At 38.9% G+C, this 27,787-nt stretch overlaps 1 protein-coding gene across 1 annotated transcript in view; it reads left to right on the top strand.

The window, feature by feature from the left end:
• WDR72 (WD repeat domain 72) overlaps positions 1-27,787 on the top strand; it is a 150,333-nt gene that overhangs the window by 27,390 nt on the left and 95,156 nt on the right. Inside the window, exons 10-12 of the mRNA XM_018575972.1 lie at positions 4,254-4,499; positions 6,045-6,265; positions 14,979-15,174. Coding sequence (XP_018431474.1) covers positions 4,254-4,499; positions 6,045-6,265; positions 14,979-15,174 — 663 coding nt within the window. The remainder of the gene's footprint in view (positions 1-4,253; positions 4,500-6,044; positions 6,266-14,978; positions 15,175-27,787) is intronic.

Genomic DNA, 27,787 nt, shown 5'->3' with positions numbered 1-27,787 from the left:
AAATTTATTGGAGGACACCAACGTCCATTCTTTGACCTCAAGGAAGTTTGGACTCTATTATCAAATTAAAGGAGGCATGGCCCCATTTAGTGGCCCCTGCCACAGTAAATGAGCTTAATTTATCTTAGTGTCCTAAGAAGGTAGGACATATTTCAAGCTCTGCTTGTTATAGTCAAGTCATAGTTTAAATGTGTGGTGGCAATGTGATTTAATCGCACTAGTTTTTAGAATGTTGCAAGAGCATTGCTGTCTTTTTTGGTGTCTTTGCCCATCCCTCATTTTTGGAGACTGCTTTTGGGCATACTGTATGATGAAGAATAGAGTTCTGTGTCCTTCAATGGACTCTTGGGGGTCTATTCATGAAGCTGCCGAGGGCAGCGGAGTGAATGACCGATCTCAAGTGAAGTGAGCCGAACACTGTTCGGCTATTCACTTCAGGCTGGTAGGGTTAATTTCAGCCGTACATCGGCTGAAATCAGCCGTACATCGGCTTGCTTCGAGTGGCTTCGGGTCGGCCGATGCCAATAGTAAACTAGCATTGTTCCCGCCCTCTGCTGATGGACCTGATGGGGAACTGCAGCAGAGGGCGGGTACAATGCTAGTTTACTATTGGCTATTGCAAATTGAAATAGCCAATAGTAATGTCCCAATGCTTTTCAATGGGAAAAAATCTTTTTTTTTTTTTCTATTCTGACATCGATCGTGTCAGAATAAAGAAAAAAAGACATGGCAGTGTTTCTCTCCTTGGAAGAGTTTGCTGTTTGGAGATCAGTGTCCCTGGTTAGCAGGTAACCAGGGACGCTGATCTCACTGCAAGTGGCCGGAGCCAGCCGCTCGGCCAGCTTCGGCTTTCAGCACGGCTCAGCCAAGCCGATGCATATGCGTTCGGCTCGGCTGAGCCGCTCGGCCATGTTCGGGAGCTGTACGGGCTATTGTGAATAGCCCGTACAGCACCCCTTCGGTTCTACTGAACCGAAGGGGTCCTGGAGCCGAAGCTAGCCGAAGCTAGCCGAAGGATCGGCCGAAGCTACGGCCAGATCCTTCGGCAGCTTCATGAATAGACCCCTTGGTGAATATAGGATTTTTGTGTGTCCACCATATTATTACCTCCAGTAGTTATTTGGAGGACAGAACTCCATCCCCACCGATTGGTACTATTTCATGTTGTTGGCCTCTGGCCACAAGTAATGTTGTTTAATGTAAGCTTGTTTTACCTTCTCATATTTTTCCCTGCTTTTTACTCATAAGCTCATGTACATGGGATCAGGTAAAGCTGTGTACTTTTTAAACCTCTTAGGGATGGTTACATCATATGTTGATAAATGGACTTTTGTGTCCTTTAGTGAACTACTGGAAAAAAAGAATTTTACTGTGTACACAAAAATCATATTTTTTTATATGTGTATTCTTCAGAGGATTAGTGCATCCACAACTGATATTTCAGTATTTGGTAGATACTGGAGAGTCAGGCTACCTGACAATTTCATTTATTTCCTGGGGACACTATTGGTAAGCAAGTTGTGATTGATGTCCTGATTATGATCTCTTCCAGCTGGATTATTCATTTATTTTAAATTATGGAGAATATAACAGGAGGGATTGTGAATGTTTTGTTTCTTTTGTCTCCATTGTGCTTCATTCAATAGAATCTTATGAGGTTGATTTACTAAAAGACTATAGACTGTTCATTTAGCAAACAAAATGTTGATTGTGCTTAAGGTGCCCATACACTGCTCGATTCTCGTACGAGAATCGGGCGAAATCCCGCGATCGTACGAGAATCGAGCAGTGTGAACTAAGACGTGCGACCGTTTCTACTGTACGGTCGCACGTCTTTTGTCGAGCCAACATGTTCGAAAACCCGCCGAGAATCGTACGATTCTCGGCGGGTTTCCAGCCTGCTCGCCCGATAGCTGCGGAACGGGCCGGTGTGCGCACGTGCACACTGCCAGTTCTGCATTGCCGTCATCGGAAGCCCGCCCCTCAGCAGGGCGGGCTTTCGATGATCGCAAGTACGATCTGCCCGTCCAAGGTGGGCAGATCGTACGGGCTTTCAAGAAGCATACGACCATCGCAAGACAAAAGTCTTGCGATGGTCGTAAGGTGTATGGGCACCTTTAGCATTAGACATAAATTTTGTTTAGTTCCGAATGGATATTCATACAAATTTCATTAAATTCGAATATTCAAACGCGTCTGAATGCGAACAAATCTGAATGTCTGTTTAACAAAATTCAGATCCATCTAAATTTAATTCAAAACTAAACTAAATCGGAGATGTGACTGTTCTCTGGCCAGTCAGATCTTTATTTGGCTGTTGGGGGGTTGCATTACAGGCAAGGTCATGTGACTTCATTCCGAAACAAAAATTCGGATCATTCCAAAATGAAACTTCGGATGGATCCAAAATCAAATTTCGTATCTGAAATCCAAAAAACTAAAGAAATAAAAATCCATATTGATACAAAATGAAACTACTTAGCAAACATGTAACCCCATGTGCTAAGTTTTTGCTTCAATCATCCAATCATGTCCAAGAAAAAATCCTGTTTACATTTCCTTTTCACATGACGAGGGATTTAAAGTCCACATTACAACTTTATTTACTAAGCTTAGTAAACAATACTTTTCTAAGTAAAGTCTCTAGTCCTATGTATTCACATGTAGTCCTAGGTATCCACATCTAACTCTAATGAGAGCTAAAAGGGGCTAAAGCAGATTTAACATTTTTGGCTTCATCTGTGCTATAACCCAGTGGTTATGGATACAAGATTGGTCATTGGGGCAAGAAGAAACACTGTACATCTCTCTGCCACCAAACTTGGAGATAAATTACTGAATTTTGATGAGGATTTGTAAGAACTTGTACTTCCTATGCATTCAGAAAGCAATGCATTACTGCAGCTTAGATATTGTTTATGTGGGTTGTTGAAATTAATCTGCATTGGTACCAGTGCATACCAGTGTGTCGTGTCTCTATTTGCAGAAAAGAAAATATATATTTATTAGTTACTTAATATACAGTGAAACAAAATAATGCATGCAGTAGTTAGTAAATACATTTATCATATCCATACATTTGGGGGGAATAACTTTACGATACTTATATCTTTCACCATCTTAACAAATCCAAAATGCATTATTCTGACAAATTACAAATGTATTGGCTTAAACAGAGCTTTTTAGTATACAAACATGCTTGCTGCCATTGCTGACCTGTTTCTATAGAAACATATTTCTAGGTTGCCATCCTGAGGATTGCTGTACTACTTGGTTAGTCACTGACCCAGAACAAGTTTGTGCATATCAGGTGATGTGATACTTCACTGGCTCATCCTTGTTACAAGTCAGTAACCCACCATAATTGGAAAGAAGACACATATGGATAGTGCCCATCTTTTTAACCTTACAGATTCCTTTTCCCATTTCAGAGTGTGTTTGTACAAAATAACCTGCCTTGTTTGATGGCAGAAGTACTCTACTCATTTTTGCATTTCAAGTTTTGTAGAATGATGATCGTAGGGGCTTTGATCCTAATCAAATACACCGAAAATAATAAGTACTATACACACAAGCCTCAAAAAGGCAGTTTAGTGCATGCTCCTTACCACCCCCTCTGCCTAACACAACCATCGCCAAGTTCTCTCTAATTAGATGTGTTAAAGGGGCATAGCTTGGAAATTTGTTTTAGTACACACAATGATTTTTGTAAGTATTCACCTTACCCTGCATTACATCCTTTTGCATGTATGGAAGTCAATAGTTTTTAATGGCTCTGTAAGCAACAGGTATAAAACTAGAAATTACATTTTAAGGCACTTCTATGAGTGCTCTCTGCACTTGGTTTTGTGTATAAACTGTTGGACCTTACCTTTAATGAAAGACACAAGCTCCATATTTTAAAACCTAATGAAAACACTTCATGTAAGTGCTTGGTCTTTATTAAAAAAAAAACCTCTGATTGTTTTTTAAATTTGAAATTCTATTCCCTGGTAGTGATGGAATTGATTGATGCAGAATATGCAAAAATGCAAAATAATATATTATGTTAAAACAGGTTTTTAACTGTTAACATATTCATTAATAGTTCTGTTTAGAAAAAAACTGCCAATGGCAAATGTTTGCTTAACCTCAGCTTTAAAGAAGATAAAAAACATCACTTAATTATTATGTTCTAGATAGCATGTGTTTATGTGTGTTCAATAACTACACTTTCATTGCAGTTGGTTATCAGTGTGCTTTTTTCCCTCTAGAGATACCACTAAAGGTAACAATAACTCTCCAAGAAATGTTTGACAGGCATAAATCAATGTCTGAAGGGATCATTGATCACCTGTGTACTCCCAGTGAAGGCGTGACACTTGCTACGGTCACTGCATCTCTGTATATTGCCAGCCTTGATAAGCTAGTTTGTGGCTGTGAAGATGGCAACATTGTTATCACATTTGCATTACATGCTGCAAGGGCAAGACTCTTACGAGACCACCCACTTCTTAGAGGTAAGTATGTTTTATAATTGACTGCAAAGGAAAAAAAAAACCTTCTTAATCATAATAGAAGTGTATTTTAGCTAAAGTCAGGGATATAATATCCATAGTATTCTGCGCTTGGTGTATAAAGTGAAGGCGTGAGTAAGTGATCTGCACATTGCTGCAGCTGGTAATTTTTGACACATTGGGGGTGATTTACTAACCTAAACACACATTTCACGCACTAGGTGTGTGTGATTTTTACACAGCAAAACGTATTTATCAACCAAAAAGTCTCTAAAAGCATATTTCCACTAATGCCATGTATGGAAAAATCATGCACACGATGCATATATAATGTTGCTTCACAGTTTAGACAAAAATGGTTAGCTCATGCATTTACATTCCTGCATTCATCAACGCAAGCAACACAATGTAGAGCTAATTTACACAACATCACCTTGCAATTGATGCAGGGCTTTGCACAACACACCTGCTGGGTGTGTACACACTACAAAGGTGTCTAGATTCCACCAATAGATCATGCTGGGAGGGAACACACTACAGAGGTGTATACTTGTTCGTGGCGTGTTTATAAGGTTAGTAAATCAACCCTATTGTTTTTCTCCTAGCGCAACTTTTATCTTGATATAATATCCTGTTATCTTGATATAATATCCAGTTAACTTTTCTTCTCGTATTATATTTTTTATTTATACTTTCTTGTGTTAATAAAGAAAAAAAAACACATAAATGTACAAAAACGTTTTAGAGACTTAGTAACACCAGCAATAAACTTGTTATTATCCATGCACTTGCATTAATGCTCTAAATAAGATATATTAGCAACTACTGATTGTTGCTAATGGCACTTTGGTCATCTGCATCACTAGCAAAATAAGCTAAATTGGCGTATGGTTGACCTGAATTTCAATGGAAGAAAACTTTAGCATCATCTGTGGCAGCAGCTAACTTATCATAGAATTTGATAGACAAGAAATGTCTGCTGATTGGGAATTCTGCCATCTTGGAAAGTATAGAAATAAAGGTTATGTCTAGTGATTAAAGGAGTTTCATAATGACATTCTAGATGAAAAATGGTAAGGCCATTCTCCAGACATTGATGATAGAACAGAGCAAGGGTAATAATGACATTGGTACAATGATATATAGGGCAGTGTAGGCTAGGTAGACACATCCATCATCTGTTTTTGAATGACCTGGATTAGATATGTTGTCCACAGTAACAAATTATGAGACTTGATTTTGTTGTCCAATCAGCATGTCATCTGAAATCTAACTATCTGTTCCAGGAAAAAGCTCAACTTGCTTTTTTGTGATTATAGAAAGCACTCCCACATTTTGTGTATTGGCATCTGTGTTTGGCTGGATATGTCAGGCAAATATTACATTTTTATCCAACGTGATTGTGCTTAAAAATAAATCTGTAATTCATTTTTGAATGAAGTACATTTGTTAATTTGTATTATTGTTATTTTTCCACAGAATTGTCAATTTGCCTGGGGTCAGTACAGAATAAAATGACATTTTTTTTTACTGTTTCCTTATCCCCAGGCTCATTGCCACATAAAATATTTGGAGGCCATGACTGCAGCGTGACCAGCTTACTTTATCCTCATGCATGTTCTGAGAAGTTTGATCCAAGCTGGCTTATTTCTGGTGATCAGAATTCATCTATAATTTGGAGAGATGTGTTCACAGGGGAAATATTCCACAAGTTCATTTTACAGGCTGGTGCAATTCTTAAACTGCTTGTCCCCCCAACTGACTACAAAGTAAGGAAAATTGTCATGGCACAGTTTTCATTTTATTAACTACTTCTATTTCATATATAATTATAGAAAAAGGTGATATATATAATAGCTTTGTAATGCCAAAACTTGTATTTATATGCTGGGATATATAATATATTTTCAGAACATTGCTAGATTCCTTGCTGTGATATTCTGTTTTAATTATTGATCTGTGCACTTTTGTTTTGGCTCAGTTAAAAATAATTTTAAAAGACAGCTTTAGGTCAGCTAAAGTTGACATTTAAAAAAAAATGCTTGACCTTTTGAATAAAATACATAGAACTCTGACAGACAGTCAGCATGCAGCACAAAAGTCTCTATCCTGCAGTGGGGGAAAAAAAACTACTTCAACTGTACAGCTGCTGTTTGTTCTATCTATCTATCTATCTATCTATCTATCTATCTATATATCTATCTATTATTATTATTATTATTATACAGGATTTATATAGCACCAACAGTTTGTGCAGCGCTTTACAATATAAGGAAGACATTACATCTATCTATCTATCTATCTATCTATCTATCTATCTATCTATCTATCTATCTATCCATCGAACCAATGAAATAAATCTTACTAAGGGTCAATTTGCATGAGTACATTTTCCTGTGTGATTTTAAGCACAGGCAGTGAAAGCTACTGTAAGTACAAAATATTAGGGACAATGCTGCGTAGGTATAAAAAAATAGGTCTACATTGTACACTCATGAGAACTGAGGAAGCCATTTGAATGTGTGGTATTACTTTTACCATACAGAGCATGTCCCGGTGGATGTGACTACTAACTGCTTTACCATGACCTGGATAAATGGTAACATGCATACTGTATCCTACAGTTTTTGGTGTGTTTTTCTTGTTATTAAACTGAAACTTTACTCCTACTCTGCTTTTTTTTTCCATCCCCTCTTACCTGTTATGCAGGGTTTTGCTGGGAAAACATACTCATCTGATATAATCTGCTGCTCCACTGCCACAGAATGTATCCCGCACTGCCATCTTCCCTTGCTACGTTATCGGAAACGGACTGTATCTTCTGGGCTCTTGCAGCCAGCACATGATGGGACTCCAGGGTTGTGTGTCCCTGCTTCTACAGTCTTCTGGGATATGTGACTGAGATATTTCGGTAGACTGCAGGAGCAGGACACATCATTCTCTCCTAGGCAAGAATAAAGGCAGAGGGGAATGCCAAAAATGGCCTTTTCATATTGCATAGGGGAAAGTTGCATGGAGGAAAGGTTGATAATGGGAGTGAAGGTCCACTTTAAACAGAATGATCCTTGTCACTGGGAATTACAATGGAACGCTTTAGACTTTGTGATCATGGTATCCGACCTAAAAGTGCAGAACTTCAAGTAACAATTTTTTTACTTTTAGTTTTGGATAGACTTAAAGAGTAAAATTAACAAGTAAATTATTTTTTTAAAGTTTTTATTGCTGGCAGTGATCCTATTTGGGAGTTTGTGACAATACAAACAGAAATAAGCAGAGCGGTTGTTGGACTGCAGTAAAAACCTGATAGAGGTTCCATCCATTGGACTGAAGCTGGGCTTTAAGGCTATCACTTAAATGCTGAAGTAGGTGATCAGAGTCACAAGCCCCATGACCTAATCCATGACATAAAATAATCTGTTAAGTTCTTATTGTTAAAGGAAACGATACTGGTTTTTGGTTCTTTGTATTTAAATTATGTCATGTTTTTATTAGTTGTAAATACATTTCATTATAGAGAAAAACACTTAATACAGGGTCTTCCATGACACCATGTTTGCAAAAAAATTCTAGTTGCTTACTTTTGGAATGTATTTCCCTGACACTCCTTACAGAGCAATATGACTTTGAGACATGCCCTGTCTACAACACTCCTTAGAATTACATTGTGCATCCGCACGACAAATGTCACTGCTTGCCCCGGATTTATGTACCTGTTGGAGACAGGTAGATGAATTAAGTCAAGCAGCACCATTTACAGCCCAGCCTGGTGTCCTAGCAACCAATGAATGGAAAGCTATCGTATTTTAATGACAGTTTGCCAGTACATATATGCCCCAGTCTGGGCAGTGGCGTCTTTCTGTACTCCAGATCAGAGTTGGTCTTAATATTTGCCAGCTTCCTCATCTGTATACTGGCAGTAATTATGTTTTAATCTGTTGCAGCCATAGCAACAGATTTTAAAGTGGTGGTAATAGGAACTACCTGAAGCCATCGCACACGTCAGAACTGAAAATATATCAAGGCTTTCATGAGTTAGGTGCCATAACATCAGAAAAGTGTCATACATGCTTTATTGAATTCCCCCATGTGTAGATGTTATGTTCTTCCAATTACTTATTCAGTTTTGTGTGTTGTGAATAAAAGTGAACAGCAGGGAATCAAATTACAGTCTGTTACACAAAATTAAAGAACTAGAGAGCACCTGCGGAGCTTTACCTGTTGGCTGCTCATAAAAATATAAAATATTCATGTGGCATATTTTATATTTAGTTTATAATAACCTAACAAAAATGCAATAATAATATGGCAAAAAGACAATCTATGCAAAAATACTAAATTATTTCTTAAAATGTAGTAACTCCATCTTTTATTGATCTGACTGTAGTAGAGTGTTAAAGCAAACTTCTACTTTGTCCATACTAGGAAAACTTACAGATTGCACCATGGGCAGTCTGTACTTACATTTCCTATGCTCTGCCACCTCTGTTTAGCCTCAGGAGCCCCAAGAAAGCGATTCTAAGTATGGAGAAACACATGACACTTCCCCTCTTCCCCCATATTTAAATGCTCACAGCCAATCAACAGGCACTAAAAGAGTCACATGAGGACAGGGTGTAGCCTGCATAGCCCTGTTTAAGTTTCATCTTTCAGGAAGTCAAAACTTGTGCAGGAAATTTTGGGGAGCTTGACAGTGTATTAGGATGGAGGTAAGGCATTAAAAAACTAAGTACAACCTACCTATAGTGCCTCCTATGCATAAAGCTATTTTCTTCCTTATATGGGGAAAGAACAGGTTTGCTTGTGCATGAGAATGCATTTAAAGACCTTTGTGTTACAATGAGCAGCTGAATATTAAATGTAAGGCAAGTCATATAAAGATATGTTGAATGCCTTAAAATGTGAAAATTCTGCTAAAGTATCATCTATATTCTGTTGCAAATCTAAGAAAACTTGAGTATTCTTTTAAACATTAGTGAAATAGCAAAGTTCCCTGGGTCAAAGTAGAAATTTGCTGATTGATTTACTTAACTGCCTTAGCTTGCTCTTGCAGTGCTTACCTCGCAAGGGCCGCTGGAGTATACGGGTCTTCTGTCCCACCCCAGTGATGACTCACCCTTACCTAGATCCAAGTGACACCAACACACCATTTAGAATGTTTAAAAAGGGCTTCATTAAAACTAGCAATAAGCTCTGGAAAAGAGATAAAATGGTTAACAGAATTGACAATGTTAAATGCAGTGATGCAATACAACAGCTCAGCAAAGTAAACAGGATTGATGTTCGTTCACTTTAATCGCCAGTGGAAGGCCTCACCAGAAATGCAGTGAACGAGTGAAGAATTAATCTGTCAGTTACAGAACACAAAAAAACCCTTCCACAAGTACCAAAGGAAATATGATGGATTATGAGAACCTATCTAGCTTCTGTAGGTCCTAGCTAACCACTGGTCAGTCGGAATTCTACACACGCTCAGAGTCTGCCAGCGTTGGGGCCCTTTAAATTCTGTGTTTGAGTACTCAGCCTTTTGCAAAACTATATCTGTAATCCAGAAGATGGAAATGTGTATCTTCACAAAGTGTCACAGAGTAACAAACATTAACAGATGCTGTAAACCACCTTCAGATAGAGCTGAATTGGCAGTAAACAGGAGGATCTAGCAGGAATAGGCAAGATCAATTCACACTAAGATGGCAAAAGATCTCTCACCATTTAGATGCACTTTATATATCTTCCTTGCAGCAATTTGTAGCTTGATAACTGTATCAGATGACTGGATGGCGATGGCTGCAACTCAGGCTGCAGAATCCCCCAATCTAAATGATGATGGCCGCAGAACAGAAATCTGCCTCTAGATGTCACTACACTGTTGGCACATCTTCAGAGATCAGGCGAAAGGGTAGCATAGCATACTGAAACTCCCCCCTCAAGCCTGCACCTCCCTTTATAGGTGACCACAGGAATCACAGACTCTGGCAGTGCACAAGAGACAAAACACAAGGGAAACTCCCCCCAGTCTGGCTGCAGCATACCAGTCTGTGTCTTTCTCCGTGTGTCTGTCGCCCTCTGAATCTGAGGAGTCGGCTCTCCTCGGGTGGTGGGTGGAGCTAAACAGTCTGGCAGCCAATTACAGCTCTCCTGGGCTGCTAGCCAATCAAGTCCCTCCTTACCTTTGTTGTTAGAGGTGGGCTTTCTTCTTAGCTACAGCAGTAACCAATCCAAGAACAAGGCTGCAGATGCAGCCAAACGAGTCTCTCCTCCAAATTTCTGTGGGCTATCATTCTAGCCAGAGAAAAGCAGTGCAGTGTTTCATAGAGCAATATCCTGCATATAGTACAGGGGCAATACTCTGCCGGTGCTGCATCCACTCTCTCCCAAAAAATATTTGGTCCCCCAAAGAGATAAATAAGTGCAGAAAATCATAGCATAGCAGTTATACAACATAAACGTATACGGTAAACTTACATGTTGATCAGCAGCTTAGACCTGTGATGTTAGGCAGATTTTATGATATTTCCTAACAAATGCATTAGATAATGGAAACTGCCACCAAGGTGTGTCAGGAGGTGGGTTGGGGACATCAGTCACTGGTACCACCATAGAATAGGCCTGAGAATCAGGAAGTCTACAAACAGTGGGAATAGGTTCTTCTGAACTTGTTCCAGAGGTGGCATACGCTAATCTGAGTGGGGATCTCACTGTTCTCTTAACTCTCTGTTCTTTGGGCTCAAGGTGAGTCTCTTCACAGGGTTCTTCATTAGAATCAAGGTGGCTTTCCTCAAAAAGTTCTCCTTCGGTTTCAGAGGAACTCCCATCCAGAAGCCCCTCATCAGGTTCATGAACTAACTGGTAGTCTTGCTCTACTAGCTCTGAGTTTTCTTGCACGCAGGTTACAAATTCAGGTGCATCAGGCCAGAGCACACCTGAGTGCTGGTCAGCAGTGGAAGTGGATGGAATGGCATCCATGGACTCAGATGGACACAACCATTCCACGTCCAGATCATCATCACTGTCATCTTCTACTGTTGCGGCCTCGTTGCCGGTAGAGGTTGAGACCTGGTGACTGGAACTCGCTTGTAAGAAGGCAGTTTGTGTGATGGAGTCTCAGTTCTCGCAGGTATTCTGATGGCTTCCCTGAGGGGCAGTAGATGTTTTCAATGCCAGGTCTTCAGGGGCCCTGTCTTCCCATCAGGCCAGATTTAGTATACAGGAAGGCCAGGCAGTCGCTTGCAGACAACATATTGCTGAGAACTCAGTTTGCATACACTGCCAGTAGAAATGATCCCTAACTTATTTGAATGTTCTATCAGGTCCCAAGTGTCCATGCTCATCATGTAATTCATTAAGCACTGCCCCCTATACTTCTCCAGGAGAAACAGCTGCCAATTCTCTTCTGGATCATCCGTGAGGCCCCCAAATGTAGTGCTCACCCCTAAAGGAGCCGCTGGAAAACCCGGGTCAGCCAATAGCCTGTCTAGGGATTTTAGCAACCAGCTGCCCCATTAGCATTAACTGCCCACTTCTAGTGACCAACAGAACTGATATCCAGGCTAGGAGTATGATGCTGAAGAACTTTATTAACATATTCACACTGGATGAGAGGATATAGGACTTAAGACATCCATGAGAAAAATAGACTCCAGACTCACCGGTCCCTTTGAGCAATTCAGTGTAGATTCATTAGGAGCACAGTTAAATAGGGATTGGCAGATATCTTCAGTAGAAGAGACACCAGACTTACTCCTGAGGTCCTCTGTATTCCAGGCACCCCCAGCAGCCATCAGCCTCCCCGGTTCTCCTTATAAATTAGTAGCAAAGGCCTTCCTTAGGCTTGAGGGCTATCAAAACATTTCCCATACACAAGTACTCACACCCCAGGCCCAGCCTGAGGGCAGGCTGGACAGCTCCCAGCCCTGGAATAATCCATGGCTGGACCCAGAATGAGCACATGGCAATTCATTTGAGTATAATTGCCCTGCCCCAGTGGTTAGCTGGTGAACTGCACACACACTCACAGTGCCCCTAATTGTATGCCCCACACTGCAGCAGAGACACACTCCACTCAGGCAGGTACAATCAATGCCAGAATACTGGGAATTAACCAGATAAATGCCAACTATAATTCAGGGACGTGTGGTCAGGGGAGGCAGGTGAGGCAGAGCCTCACCTAGTATTATGAAGAAAAAAGGTGTCAGCTTCAAGTCCGAAGTTGACAGTTTTGTCTCCATTCTGTGCGGCTTGTTACAGGTTACACAGCAGGGAAAGCCTCCCCGCTGTGTAACCTGTCATAGACGGAGCGCTGCCTCCAGCTTTTGACAGGTAGTTAGGTTACACAGCAGCGGGCTTCCCCACTGCTTGTGTAACCTAACTTGGTAAGTCAAGAGCTGTCACAGCCTCTACTCTGTGTTAGAGGTGTGAGCTCTGTGGATGGCTTGGACCAATGGCAAAGCGCCATTGGTCCAAGCTGTCCAATCAAAAAAAAGAAAGAAAAAACCCACTGAGGCCGTCGATCTCGATGCCTCAGCAGTGACTCACCAGTGACGAGCAAGTGAAGGACAGGGAGGCTCCTCCCCGTCCCCTCCCTTCCTCCTCCCCACACAGCTTGGTTACCGAGCTGGGGGCGGGGCTTCAGTAGGATTGGGGCGGGGATTCTGTCGGACATGGGCAGAGCTTTGGGGGCTGGTGGATGCCTCACCCAGCACAGAAAGCATGGCACATCACTGCTATAATTCAGCCAGACAGACTGCAGCTCTGGCAATCACTACATTTCTAGTAGCCACCTCACAAAAGGTGACATGGGCTACACTCTTTAAAAGTATATATTATCATATTATGTTTGAATTCTGTTATTGAATAATGTATAAATATACAGTAACAATGCAACATTTTTCTAGAGAGAAATGCATCCATTTAAAAGCTGTAGTTAGTTAATTAACACTGCAGCCTTTATAATGTATAAAACTGCTCCTGGACATCTCCATATTTGACTGATGTCAGATTTGGGGTGATGGGAGGTCATGACCAGTTATTAATGGGAACTGAGCACATTTCCATGTCCCGATGTTCACCATGCTCCCAGGAGAATTTAGTAGATTGACAACTCGATCATGTGGGAGCAAACATATTGCTCACACGTTTTAGCATGAGTATTAAAAATACTAGGATTCTGGTAACTTTGATATGACTTAGAGAACATGCAGTGTACATTGTACTGACGGTGCAGGTACTCTTAGGTTTTTTTCACCTGTTAGAAACAAATAAAATATATTGGCAGTATACAGGCTATTAGCATATTTGCTTTATTCACTAGGAACCTAAATTACATTTTTCTTTGAGTTCCAGTTTCCTCCCATCCCAAAACATACTGGAATACTTAGACCAAATAGGCTATAGTCTATGCAAGAAGAGAGCAGTACAGAAACAGAATCTCAGGCACAGCATGGTCAAGGGTCACCAGTCAGGCTGTTACAGTGCCAAAAAAGACATCAAGCTAGAGGTCAGCTCCCAAGAGTTGGTCAGCCTAGTTTCGCAGACAGAGTATGCATCAAAGGAAGGTTGGGACAGACAGAGTGTGTGCCTTCATTATAAGAACCTAAGCAATCTGATTGTCTTTTGTAAGAAAAGTCACAGCATCTGTATCTCTTTAGCTGAAAATGAGCCTTTGAACGTATCTCCACAAAAATGATCCCCTCCTGATGATATCTGAAATACAAATTGTAGGGGGAGTACTGTGCAGAGCTACTAGTTTGTCATGTTACAACGAAAAAACTTTTTGATTTTTTTACAGTGGCTGCACAATGAATTGAAAGGTAATTTTTAATAACATTAAATGACAAATGGGCTTGGGTAGAAATTATTTATAATATATTAAGTAATGTAAAGTTTTCCTTTAACTTTATATGTTTTCAAAGCAAATGTTTTCCATCTTGACATAAATTGTTGATGATTCATTTACCGCATTCTTTAAGAACTGTATTATTATTTATTAAATGTATACTTTAAAAACTGTATTGCAAAAACAATATATTGTATCAATCCATTTTTCAAAAAGTAAAGTAAATTCTAAGCTAGCCTCTGAATACCAGACAACAATACACTGGTAACGTATCTAAATTATGCAAGGACTATGATGAACAAGTTCTTCATTTTGGGTGCAGATTATTGAAAAAATATAGAAATTGTATGTAGTACTTATATAAGATCATAAGCATACTTTCTCATTTATACATGAGCCTTTTCTTACATTTAGAGAACAGGTTTTACATTCATAGTTCTTAGTCTGGGTTCAGGTTTCCAGCAGCTCTGAAGGAATCCCAGTGTTCTGTATTTTGTTTGTGGTATGTAACTAGACTGAACCTTTTTCTATTTTATACATCCTACTGAGTGTTATCAAGTGGGTGGGGCACAGGTAAATAATGTTTACAAGAAGCTCAGATAAAGATTTCTCATTTAAAACATTACTCTTATTGTGTTTTTCATACATAGGTAAAATTGTTCCAGAGCATCTATTGTGTATGCAGTGATAATTCAGTGGCACTTCTGAATCTGCAGGAGCGAGTATGTTTTTTCCATGCTAGAAAACATCTATTTCCAGTGAAGACTATGAAATGGCACCCTGTGGAAGAAGCGTTGGTTGTCGGTTGTGAAGATGGTTCTGTTTATGTTTGGGAGATCGAAACGGGTAATTCTATATATTAAAGTAGAATTTAAAGTAGATCTGTCATTTAAATTCAGACTTCACATGGGTCGATATGGCACGCACATATCAGCATTAATACGTTTTATTTTAGTTTAAAAAAAGGTGCCTTGCTTCATTGTGCCACATATCAAAAAGAACTGAACTCTTTGCTAAGTGCTTTTGTGTGGTAAACAAGTCAACTGAATAGACTCTTTAAAGTGCACATTCTTCCAGACTATAGACATTTAACTAGTAAATATTCTTATCCAAACAATAAAAAAAAAGCTTTAACACAAGCCATCCCTGATTTCTCTGGCTGCTTTCTAAAACAGCACTGCAAAAACTCTAAAGAGGACTTCAGTTGGTTTCTAACAGCTTAGAAACACCTGCTGGTTGTTTACATTAGAAGGATGGCAGCCTGCCAATATTCTGGTGTAATAGAAAGTAATGCTGAAACACTCAATTTCAATGCCTGTGTTGTGGATTTTCAAAAATTAACTTCTTACCTATGATCATAGAAAAAGAGATTAAGAAGGACGTGTTTTAAAATGTGCTTACTGCTTGTATGTAAATACTTTGTCATGCATCCTCTGGGTACAGATTCACTATAAGGCCCAGTTTTAGGGGGGTTTAGTGCACATTCAGAGTGCATGCCAAATGCTCTGTTTGTGCATCTCACTTGTGTCCAAAAAGTGGACACCCAAATTAATTGATGGTAGTTATCAAAACTGGGAACTGGAAGCGCTCAACATTTAACCATCAACAATGGAGCTTTTGGAGCTCACATTAAAACAAGAAAGGTGATACCTGCATGACATCACTGAGATTCTGATTTCCTTATTACTATATAACCCTTTAAGGAAGAAAAGTAAGTCACCACCTAAATGTGTACCAAAGTGTTATATTAGTTTTTGTTCTGCACTGTACATCATCTGGATTCTAGTACTCCTGTAATATGAAATAGTAGTATTAATAGTAAATGCCATTCTCAAACTTTTCCATGATAAATGTGTGAACATAATAAAAAAACGAAAATGGACAAAGTGTGTATGAGTGTAGAGGAAGCTAAATATGAAGAAGGCTGAGCAGGGGTACAGATCCTTCAAACATATTATATGTGCACTTGGGCAGCCTTGTTATGCTTGCTGTGAGCTGTTCAGGTTGGCTTGGTCTGTACCTCTCGTCCTCTCCATAGACGGAAAAGGGAAGATTGCGAATGCATGAGAGTAGTTGGATCATGTCTGCATTTCTGTCCCTCATATGTCTATGGACAGCGTTAGTACAGGCAGACTAATAAAAACTGACTGCTGACTGGAGTTTATGGGTTTCTATATACCCACAGTCTACAAAATGTACATGTTGTTGCATGTATCCAGCAGTCTCGTCATGAAAAACAAAATCCTATGTGCACTGTTACACCAATAAAAATTACATTAAAGTACATACAGACAGAAAGAATAAGGTAAGCAACTAACTGAACATCATACTACCAAGGCTTCACTAGAACAAAAGCTGGCCAGTTTGCACCTAGATCTGCTTGTCATAAGCAGTATCTGTCAGATGCTCCATTTGACCTTTGTAGTTAGTGATTCTGTCTGTCTTCTAGACTTGCTCTCTGCCATAACTGCTCTTAGCGTAATTGTTTGTTTGTTCAGTGACAATGAGTGGCAGATTGAGTCAGCTAAGATGGGTACGGTATTTTCAAGACCAAGATAGAAATCAGCTTTTTTTTCTCTCCTACCGAGGAATTTAAAATTAATTGGCTTTGAGCTACTATGGGAATTAATAAAGCCCCAATTCTACCAGATTCATATCTATTCTAGAAGGGGGTAAATTATAAATTATGATTCTGCTTACTGTGGTTAAAGTTTCTCTTACTCAATTATATAGAACTCCTATATAAAATGGGCTTTTCCTGTTCTATAGAAAAAAATAAATCATACAATGAAAATTAGATTTACTAATATTCACATTTTTATATAAGATTGAACTGACAATGTTAGTTCAGTCTTAATCAGCTTGTTAACTGGATTGATTAGGACTTTCTCAGCTATTTTTGGCCTAATTGCAAATGGAAACAGCTTATCAACAGCCACATCAAAGGTTTACCTAAGTGAAAATTATTTAAAAGGTATTTTAGCACTGAAACCAGGTAACCACAAAACAAAGAAAACATTTTCTTGACCAAATCCCTTTTCAGTGAGCAGGTGTACTTATTAATTCATAAGCTGTGATTATTTACATTGTTAGATAAAACACAGGCACACACACATACAGTATATTGCTTATTTATGAGTTTTGAAAAACTTTGAAAGTTAGAAGTTTGACATTGATGAGAACATTCATGTTCAGATGATGATTAAAGTCTAAAATATTACTGTTATCCTGCATTCCAGTGTTCCACAACCTTTCTCTTAAGTTACCTTCTTGTAGACATGTGCGGTTGTTTTTGTCCGAACTAACATTCAGACGAAAATCTGCAATTTTGGACATTCAAATGCGTCCGAATTTCAGAATGAAAAAATAACTAATTTAAACATATTTGAATATTTGATAATAAAAATTTGAATGCATTCGAATTTTGTCCAAATGTAATTCAGAATGAACTGATGTTGGTAAACGTGGAAAAAATACAGCGCAGAGTCCTCCGAAATTCATACCAGATCCTTTAGGTTTAGTATGAATTTTAGGGGGCCCCCTTAAAAATGCATGGGGTCCCCACAAAATCCCTTACCAGACCCTTGATCAGAACAGAAGCCTGGCAGAGCAAAGAAGGGGGGATGATCTCGCATCTACCTGCACCAGGTCACATGCCTTCAACAAGGGCAGGGTGCTTTGCCAGGGGGACCCCCTGGAAAAGTACCTTGTCTCCATGTGGATGAGGACAAGGGCTAGGGGACTTATCTGAGTGCCTCCTTTCATAAAAGGGGCACCCAGATGCTCCCCCTCCCCTTATGAATAAGTAAGGGGTAGTTGTTACCCCTACTCATTCACTAAATAAACAGTAAAATAGTAAATAAACAAGCCATACCAGTAAAGAGGATCATTTTGAACTGTGTGAACCTGGCACAGGAGGCAATCATGTTGAACAATGCAAAAGAGAGGATCACCTAGAAGTGTGCATGTTGACAAATACAGAGTGCACAGTGTACCTTTCTAAAGATGACAGGGGTGTTTCTGCTCCCCTGTCATTGACCATACAGCCAACCGAAGCTCCACCCACTGCTCCCACATCCAGCTGCCAGTCACTTCCCTGCTAAAAACTACCACTGGCTGTCAATGAGGAGAGAATTATTAGAGCCCTGTGATGACATCACAGTCATATAAAACTTGTAATGAAAGCAGAAAAAAGACATGTGAGTTAAACATGTTTATCCAATTGTATAGAGAAGCAGATAGAGGTTTATTTGTATTTTATCGTTTTTTTGGAGTTCTGCTTTAAACATTTACTCTGATTATTGCAATATTGCTTCGACTTAATTGATTTAATTCAGTGTTTCTGCTGTTTTCTACTGGCTATTGATAAATACCTTAGAAACTAGAAACCAACTTAACTGTGTGAGCCTTGCTCTTCTTGAGAATACAAGGGAATAACAGAGCAACCACATAATTCCCCAAGAGATAAAGCTGCACTTGAATAACAACTTAAGATTGGCGTTTAAGATGCTTACACATTTCTAAAGGTGCCTGTTGCTCTTTAAGCAAAATTGTGCTTTGTGGCTATGACTCTGTATCAAGCAGAAGTGTTCCAACTATCAGGAGGGGCAGAAATGTATGCCTAGTGCTCTGCATTGATGCATGTGCATACATTCCCCAATGGACTTTGTTTTAAAATGAATACTTTTAAAATAGTATTTTCCTTGTTCAATTTACATTGATATCCATGTTGAATCCCATCTCCAGATCTCTCTGTCCAACCCCTTTTCACCCCACCTTCTTTGGAGAACCCGTGCACCAATAAAGAAAAACAAACAAAAAACTATACACACCTTACTTCCTGGTGTCTTCCATCCAGTCACATGATGTCATGAGTATTGTTAGTAGCATAGGGCAGATCCTGCACCTCTCTGTGCAGCATTCTTCTGTGAGTCCACTGGACACTGGACTCCATTTAACCCAAAAATGACCAGCTCTGGATTGTAGAACAGTATATCTGTGAGGAGTAGCGCTGGAGAGGAGGGGAGTATTGCAAGCTGGAGCTGATATTTTATCTTAGGAGCTGGGAAAGAATATTATTTTGAGTTGGTCTTTAAACTTATAAGGTTGCAGTATATTGTATAATTTTATATATAATCTATAATGCTATTCATAAATATAAAATTAATAAAACTTAATTTTAGTATTTTTCCAAGTTTAAGATGTTAAAGGATGTGTTTAACTATATTTTCCATTCAGCTATACTTCTTGCACACAAATATTCAGAACACTAAAACTTTTCCTACACTGACTATGGTCACTTGGTTAGTCTTTTGTCTGTGAGCCATGCCTCTGGCTTCCTTTTGTTCCCATCATTCTTTGTCTTTCACCCAGCATAGTCATCAGTCAGAATTAGATTTGAGTAGGGATGTAGACCTAGACTGATAAATTCAGCAGGGGTTTTTCAGCTGCTGCAGGCTGGGATGTTGCAGGGGTCAAGGTCACAGTGGTCAGCAGCAGCATGTATTTCAAAATACGCTGTGTTTACCCTTAAGGCTTATACATGTGCAAAGCTTTGTAACAGGCTTGTGAGTGTGGCCTGTAACGTTAACCCTTGCCATACAGCTCAATTTACAGCACCATCTTTTGTTGTGGTGGTCACTCTGTAATCGAATCTTGTGTTCAATACATCTGTGCCAAAATAACATTGAGCAATACATTTTTGTAGCTCAAATTTGCTTTCTGTCTTTTTGCATTTGATAAGCTTGGAGTGTTATTTTTATTTAACCAAATTTTAACAGTACTTTTTCACTACATAGATTTAAAATAATCATGCCTTTGACTGTATATAGTTCTTAGATTAAAGATGGGCAGATCAGTCACTGAGAACAATGGTGGCTCATTTAAGGATCTGCAACAATTTTATTGCCAACTAAGCTGTTTTATGCAGTCCCTATAACAAGCATGTTGTAGGGATTGTCAATAGTCTAACATGTTAAGAAATCTTTCAAGCACCATTTTTGCTTTTAGATCATTATTGAAAGGTCTTTCATACAGAGTAGAGATGAGCGAATCTGCCTGTGTTCAATTAGTGGGGGATTCACTGAACCAAATCTTCTTTGAAATTCACACAATCCTTAGCTGTGAACCCCGTTGAAGTTTAAGGGGGGAGGGGGCAATCCTGCTGTTAAATTCTGACTATTTTCACAGATAATAGGTAAGCTATTATCAAAAAGGGCATCAGGAATATCAACCAATATAAGCTTCATACAAATTGGGGAAAGTGGAAAAACATTTTAATAGTTTAGTTTGTAAGCTTTTTTGAAATACTAACCTGCATTGTCATAGTTCAATAAAATATAAAAACAGAAAACAGAGAGCAAAACAACCTTCAAAATAACTTCACCCAAACCCTCTCCCATCCACATATCCCCAATTATGCCCCAAATATTCCAAATATAGACACAGTTATGTTATTTTTCATGTATCTTCTGATAGTACTATTGTGATCTGCAGCCTCTGCCTGCAGCATATCAGCCTTAGTAATAATACCACCCATTTGAGTACATGCTTGAGAAAATACATGACTCTGCTCCACATAGCTTGGTGGGAGCATTACCTCAATTACACAAGTCAGCAGCAAAATGCCAAGAGGGTCTTGGGGCTGAGGGTAAAATGAAAGGTTTGGACTAGGGATGTTCAGATACCAGTTCATATACCAGTGCAGATACTTGACATTTTCATGAGAACTACCAGGGTTGCAGCTGGGACCTAGCTCTGGCGCTCCACTAGTGTCTGTATTGTTTTGGAAAAACTGTCACATGACAATAAACAAAAATGTATCAGTGAGTACTTGGACAAGTATCAGTTCTTGTATATACAGTATTTATTTTAAAAAAACATACATTAAAACAGGGATGCACAAATCTCTGGAGCTCCGAGTGCTCCTTAAAAATGACAGCTGCCTCCTAACTTTTGAAGTTTTATCTAGTCTAGACTTGGAGCTGGAAAAGTATCTGTACATGTACTTGTACCGAGTACGGTACATGGCATCTGAACAGCTCTAGTTTGAACCCCTGCAAACGTTTCCTACACTCACCCTGCCATCTCCAGCAGCATCCTTCCCAAGGCAGGTGTCTCTTCTGCAGCTGCTGGATAGGATGGGGTACACCGCTGTAGCTGGTGGTGCCACCAAGTGTCTTTTCTGATGGATCCAGCAGATTCTGATTGTCACAGGGCTGATGCAGACACTCGCTGAGGACCTCACAGACTATTGGGTGTCCAGGCTGGACCATTGACCAGAGCTTGCATAGCTGATTCAGATATTTATGCAAGCTGTATGTAGAAAATTATGTACAATAATTCTGTAAAAGGTGTTTTTTTTTAAATATGCCTGGATTCCAGCCTAAAATACCACCCATGCAGTGCTTTCACCTTTAGGCCACTATTCCAGCAGTCCTACTGTTCCAAAGATGTGTTTGGAGATGGACACATTTCCACCATGCCATCATTGTTAGAGAGCTGTCTGCTTGTCAATATTCATCAGTTTACCCGCTGATAGACAACATATTCTAGTTATATAAGCATTCTTCCATGATCTCCCATCATGAATTCAGCAAGAATCAGCCACAGACCAAAAGCAGACCTAAATCTGAAGACCCTCAATAACTTGCAAAGGCTATATATAAGTAAGGAGGTCTATATAAATTATTATCTATATATAAATATATAAACAGATTCTTTTTTTACCACCCCAGTTTATAGAATTAATTATTTTTTAAGTTATTAATAACTTACTTTTTTCTCTAAGTTTTAGATACATTATATAAATAACTAGGTTTATTGTATCTACTTTGCAGATTATATTTTGCCTAAATAAATGTAATATCTCAGTAAATATTTATCATACACTACTGTGCATAGTTCTATAGTCACATAGCACATAATTTGTATATATTTGATTGTTAACACAGCCAAATTTCCTGCCTTTTCATATATTCCCATATATTCCTGCACTCAGATTCACTAAGTGTGAAATGGTTTTGCTAGAAAGAGGGCACTAGGTTGATCTTTATTCCGTTCATGTGAGTGAGGCAATGAACTTCATCTGTAAGTGATGAAAAATGATACATCTTCAATTGCTCAAAATTCCATGATAGATACAGCATGATTTAGCTGTCACTCACTGGCTTCTTGAACTCTGACAGAAGGCTTAAAATAATAAGCAACCCTGTCAATGAAACACATTTTATTGTTTGACAAAAAGAAACGTTAGTTTGTCAAAGCAAACAACCAGTCATTCAAATAAAGGATTTTCTACTGTAATAATATTTCCATTGTGTTTTTTCCGTACAACTAATTATCACTATAATCCTTGTGCCATGTATATACTAAGAGGGATGCCATAGTTCAATAAAACATGAAAGGTTTTCATATTAAATTTAAAGTAACATCAAAGAGAAAGAATGTCTACAATAAAAATCCTTAGATAATTATGGTACTGTGTAAATGTACATGAGTACATGACACATCTCAATGTGTAAATGTCAGTCTAGTAAACAACGCATAAACATTGGTAGTAGAATATGCCGCATTATTCTTTTCATTTATTTATTTAATGTGTGACTTAAATTGGTTTAACATGGAAGTCTGTTAAATGTAACAGAAATCTTGCAGATTAAACAATAAATGTTATAAAAATTATAATAGATAGATAGATAGAGTGGTAATTTGGGGAATGTAGCACAACGGTGAGCGCTAAGTGACCATTCTTGAAGCCGACTTTAACATCAAATAAAATCTTTATTCTCTTAATGACCAACAATCCATGTACTTCACATAATAATTTGCTTTTCTTCAGCATAACGAAACATAACAGTTCATTTGACTTTCACCAAAATATCACATTTCTGTCTCACTGACATCTGGCTGTCCCATACACTCCCAAAGCATCAGTGCCAGGACTTTACCGTATTTCTCCGCAAATACAGCCCTCAATATCGCGCAGCAGCTTTCCTTAGCTTCAAGCATGTCATCACACTGCTGTGTGATACTCACACTGCTCACCAGTCATGGGTCACTGACTTTCTTTCAGTCTCTCCAACAGCTCCCTTGGGTGTCACCAACCCTCTAGACCTTTCCCAGCCTTCCTCGGCTGTTCCACACGTGCTTCCAGCACACAGCAGAGTCTGCTTATGGTCGTGTGCCTCCTGCACACCCACAACTCTCCACTGGCTTGGGCCTCATATGCCTCCAGCGCACACACTCCACTGGTTTGGCCCTTGTGTGCCTCAAGCACACACACTGCCCCTGCTAGGTCCAGCTGCACCTTAATGAGGGCCTGTGCAGTCCCTACCAAATTACGGTCCACGGAATCCAGAGTTTGTCTCACCCAGAGCTCTATCAGACTCCTAGTAAAACCAGCCCCCAGAATGGGATTTACCAACATAGGGTAAAGAACTATCTTTCTTTACCTCCAGACCTCTGCTGACATTACCGTAGATCCTATATCTAAGGATCCATGGAGAAACATATATTCCATCCATCACTGTTCCTGCCATTTTACAGATTTACATTCTGCAGATTTTATCACTATATCATAACACAAACTGAACCACTTTAACTGAATGAAATAGAGTTGATTTTTTAAGGATCAACATCTTTATTTTTAATGCCATTTTTATTCTCTTGTCTTGTTTGAAATGGTAGTCTATAGACTTTCCTTTCATTATGTGACAGGCCAGTATGTGCCCTAGCTGCAGTACACTGGGGATAGAGTCCAGGGCTCCATGGGCTGCTGTAGCTAGTTGTTTATGTGAGTTAGTTAGCATGCTCCTGTAAAACTTCTCCTGGCTAAAACAGAAAAAAATTATAAAATCATTGACATGTATTGTAGCATACAATGCGTTACTGATATTTTGTGCTAAAATTAGCCTTCTGTAATTAAAGTGTGGCACGCAAAGCTTAGTACTTTCATTTGTGATTGTCCTTGTTTTACTTAATGTTAAATTAATGTGCCCTTTCCAATTTGAATACTGCTAAATATGAAATAAAAGAACGTGTGATCTAAGTGCCCATGGTACTTGCTCTCACCATAAAGATCAATGTGAACATATTTGTACTTTTAGGGCTTGTCCCAACCATTAGAAATGCAGTTGTGCAATTTGCATTTGTGTTTGTAACCATGTGTTGATGTGCATTGCATTACATTTTTAAAAGACTCCATGAATAGCTATGACAAGCAAACTGCAGGTCTGTGCACCCAAAAGCAGCATGCAAGTCTTTTTTTCCAATCACACCACAATGGAACTCATTGGTCGGGGCTAACTTTATTGTAAACTATGGATTTTCCTATGTCCATGGATTTTCCTGTGCTAGAAAATGCAGCAAAATGCATGACCATGCATTTAGTGGGAATAAGCCCTAAAGACCTGTGTATATATCAGACCTAGATAAGACCCAGCTCACAGTTGGCACTAATTGCACAGCCAAAACACTTGGGAATAACATCTCCTGGTAGGAGGCTGTGAAAAGGGGCTATTTGAAGTCTCTAGTTCAGTCTGTGGTCCTTTGTAGTGCTAGTCCACCTCTGTAATATAACTATTTTACAAACCCTAGTTTTGTTTCATCCCTTGCCTGATATCTCTGTTTGGCTGATGGCCATGAAGGCTGGAAGTTCATTATCATATATAGATCAAAGATCTCCAGGAAAGATTTAACCTCTCCCTTCTTCTATTCTATAGGTATCATAGACATAATAGAAAATGTTAATGTGCCCTTAGCTTTTTCTTGAATTTTGAGTAAAGATCATCCTTTAGACTCTGACCTGGTATTTGTTACCAGCATCTCACCACCATAGATGTGAACTACCACCCTTGCTGCACTGTGAATCTAGAATGTAATCCTCCTTTTACTTACCTTTTTAAGATCTCCATTGTTTATGATTTATAAGTATTTGATCTATGAGATATTGGATGGCATAGAATTCTACAAAAGACCCCAAAGTATTTGTGCAGCATGGAATGGAATCCATGTACTATACAGCAGCTAGCGGCAGAAAACAGCTTGGGTAAATCCTGATAAATATTGTATAGATGAACTTTCAAGAACACAAAAGTCTTTTCTGCAAGGTTAAAAGCAATGCCTTTCCTTTTCTGGTGTCTGTTTTATTTAGTCTGGTGAAAGAATGTATCATAACTTCATACAGTGTTACAAAAATACATTTTCAATGTTATAGTTAAGAAGTTAGTTTGATAAAATAAAATGAAAATAATTCAATTGACCATTGTCTTAAGACATAAATCTGTCATAGTTTCAGTATTATAGTTTGTATTCTTTCTTGATAAGATCATGTTAGGTTACACTCTTTGAGTTTTTTTAATGTTACAAGATCAAAGTCATTGACTTGCCAGAAAACAAATATACCTGCAGGGCGATTGGTGAGTGTTCTAATATCCAGGGATTTGTGAATCAGGCATGAGGTTTGAGGTTACTCTTCTTTGTATATAGCACACAGTCTATATAACTTTAGGAAAAGGTGATAATTTAGAGGTGGAATCTCTTCTTGAAATCAGAACTTTTTTATATTGAAAAAGTTAAAGTAGCAGGGCTTGTCTGGATAGTGTGTTACATTGAATGTTGTGTTTGTAAGCACTTGGATATATAAAGTCATTATATAGAGAAAACATCTATGGGGAAAAATTACTTCTTGTAAAAGTGGCCTCACATGACCTTTTTGAAGGCTGTGTGTTATGTGGCCTTTAGGCCATGTTTTGCCCACTGCTTATCTATTGAAAGTCCAGAATTGATTGTTTGTCCTTCTTTATGGCAACTGGGATCTAAGCTGAAAAACAAATTTACACTTTCCTAAGAAGTCTGAATAGTGTATAGTGTATTGTTCACTGTATTATCTACAGTAAAATAATGATTGCATTTTTTAAAATTGTTGTTGCACCCTATTTTGATAACTGTTGTTACGCAGGTAGAACTGTGTCCTGGTGACTATTTGTATTTCACTACAATCAGTAGGTTTAATTGTTTAACAGCTGCTGAGATAAAAATTTGAGATGTAGAACCTGATTTACTAAATTGTGTAGTTAGGTAAAGTGCAATGAAGTGGAGGGAAACTATGCTGACTTCACCCATCCAATCTCATGCAGAATTAAAAAATAAGTGTCTGCTTCACATGATAGCTGAAGTGAAGACAGGTGCACTTCACATTTTAAAAAAAGCAATACAGTAAAAATGTAGTGAATGCTTTTCCTTGTTCATTAAAGTAGTATTAAGGTTTGGGCGTTTTTTTTACCTTAATGCATTCTCTGCATTAGGGTAAAAACGGCCCAGCACCTTTTTTCTACCCCAGTCCCACCTAGTCCACTCCACACTTACCTGTCAGCTGCGCTCGTCCCCGCCGCCGGTCTGAAGCGATCCTCCATTCCTCGAACTTCCGGGTTGCGGGGCGAGGATACTGATGGCAGAGGAGCCATGGGTTCCTTCTGCCATCAATCAAAGAGGGAAGGGGCATGGCCTGCCACAGGGCTGTGTGTGTTTATGGACGCACACAGCCACTGCGGAAATGAGCGGGCACGAGCGCGCACGGGTGCCTCCACTAGAATGATGGTGGCACCCGTGCAGGGGGTGGGGGGAAAAGTGCTGCGGGGAGCCACTAGAAAACGAGGAATTAGAAACTTTTAGAGAAAAAGAGCAACAGCCTCCAGCAAAGGAGGGTCTCCTTAAAGGAGAATTGTTTAAAAAAAAATAGGCTTTAATATCACTTTAAGAAAGATGAAAAAACTCCATGTAACAGGGAATATAATAGTTGCATGCAACTAAAGTACAGTAAACTTGTCAGATATGTGAATTGTAAGCTGATATTACAACATACAATTAAAAATAAGTACCTTCTGTGAACACTGCACGAGCAAGTGTATTTTGTAAATTGCAATAGGAATAGAGGTTGTTCACTTAGCAAAGTGAATGTTCACCTAGATAAGTGAATAAGGGGAAGTTGTATTCATTTGAATCATTCAGTCATGTGCAAGCAAAAATACTGTTTGTTTTTTTCCTTTCCCTTGCACAGGACTAGGTATTCAAAGTGAACACATCTTCAACGTATTTACTGAGCTAAGTAAAAATACACTTTGAAAAGTGCACTACTTTTATTTGTTTAGCAAATCAACCCTACTGACTGAATTGTTTTTAACCAGTCCCCGACTGGTCGACTTAGAAAGAAATTTAAAAAAAATTAAATATTAAAAAGTGTATGTGAACTCCAAAATGTGTTTCTCATATATGTATTTGTGATTGAATTTTGTGTAAGGGAAATCTTGCTTGGTACTTTTTGACTGCTTCCATTCACCCCAAATACTAGATAATCCTGCCAGTTCCCCTTCACCAATTTTATTTATGACCATGCCAAGCAAAAAAGATAACCCATGCTGGAGTGGTCATTTCACATTTCTCTGCTTCCTCTTTTGAGATA

Source organism: Nanorana parkeri, unplaced genomic scaffold, assembly GCF_000935625.1.
Source record: "Nanorana parkeri isolate BGI_ZX_2015 unplaced genomic scaffold, ASM93562v1 scaffold55, whole genome shotgun sequence".
Taxonomy (NCBI): Eukaryota; Metazoa; Chordata; class Amphibia; order Anura; family Dicroglossidae; genus Nanorana; species Nanorana parkeri.
The sequence above is the reverse complement of the archived record's forward strand: the minus strand, read 5'-3'. Positions and strand labels throughout refer to the sequence as shown.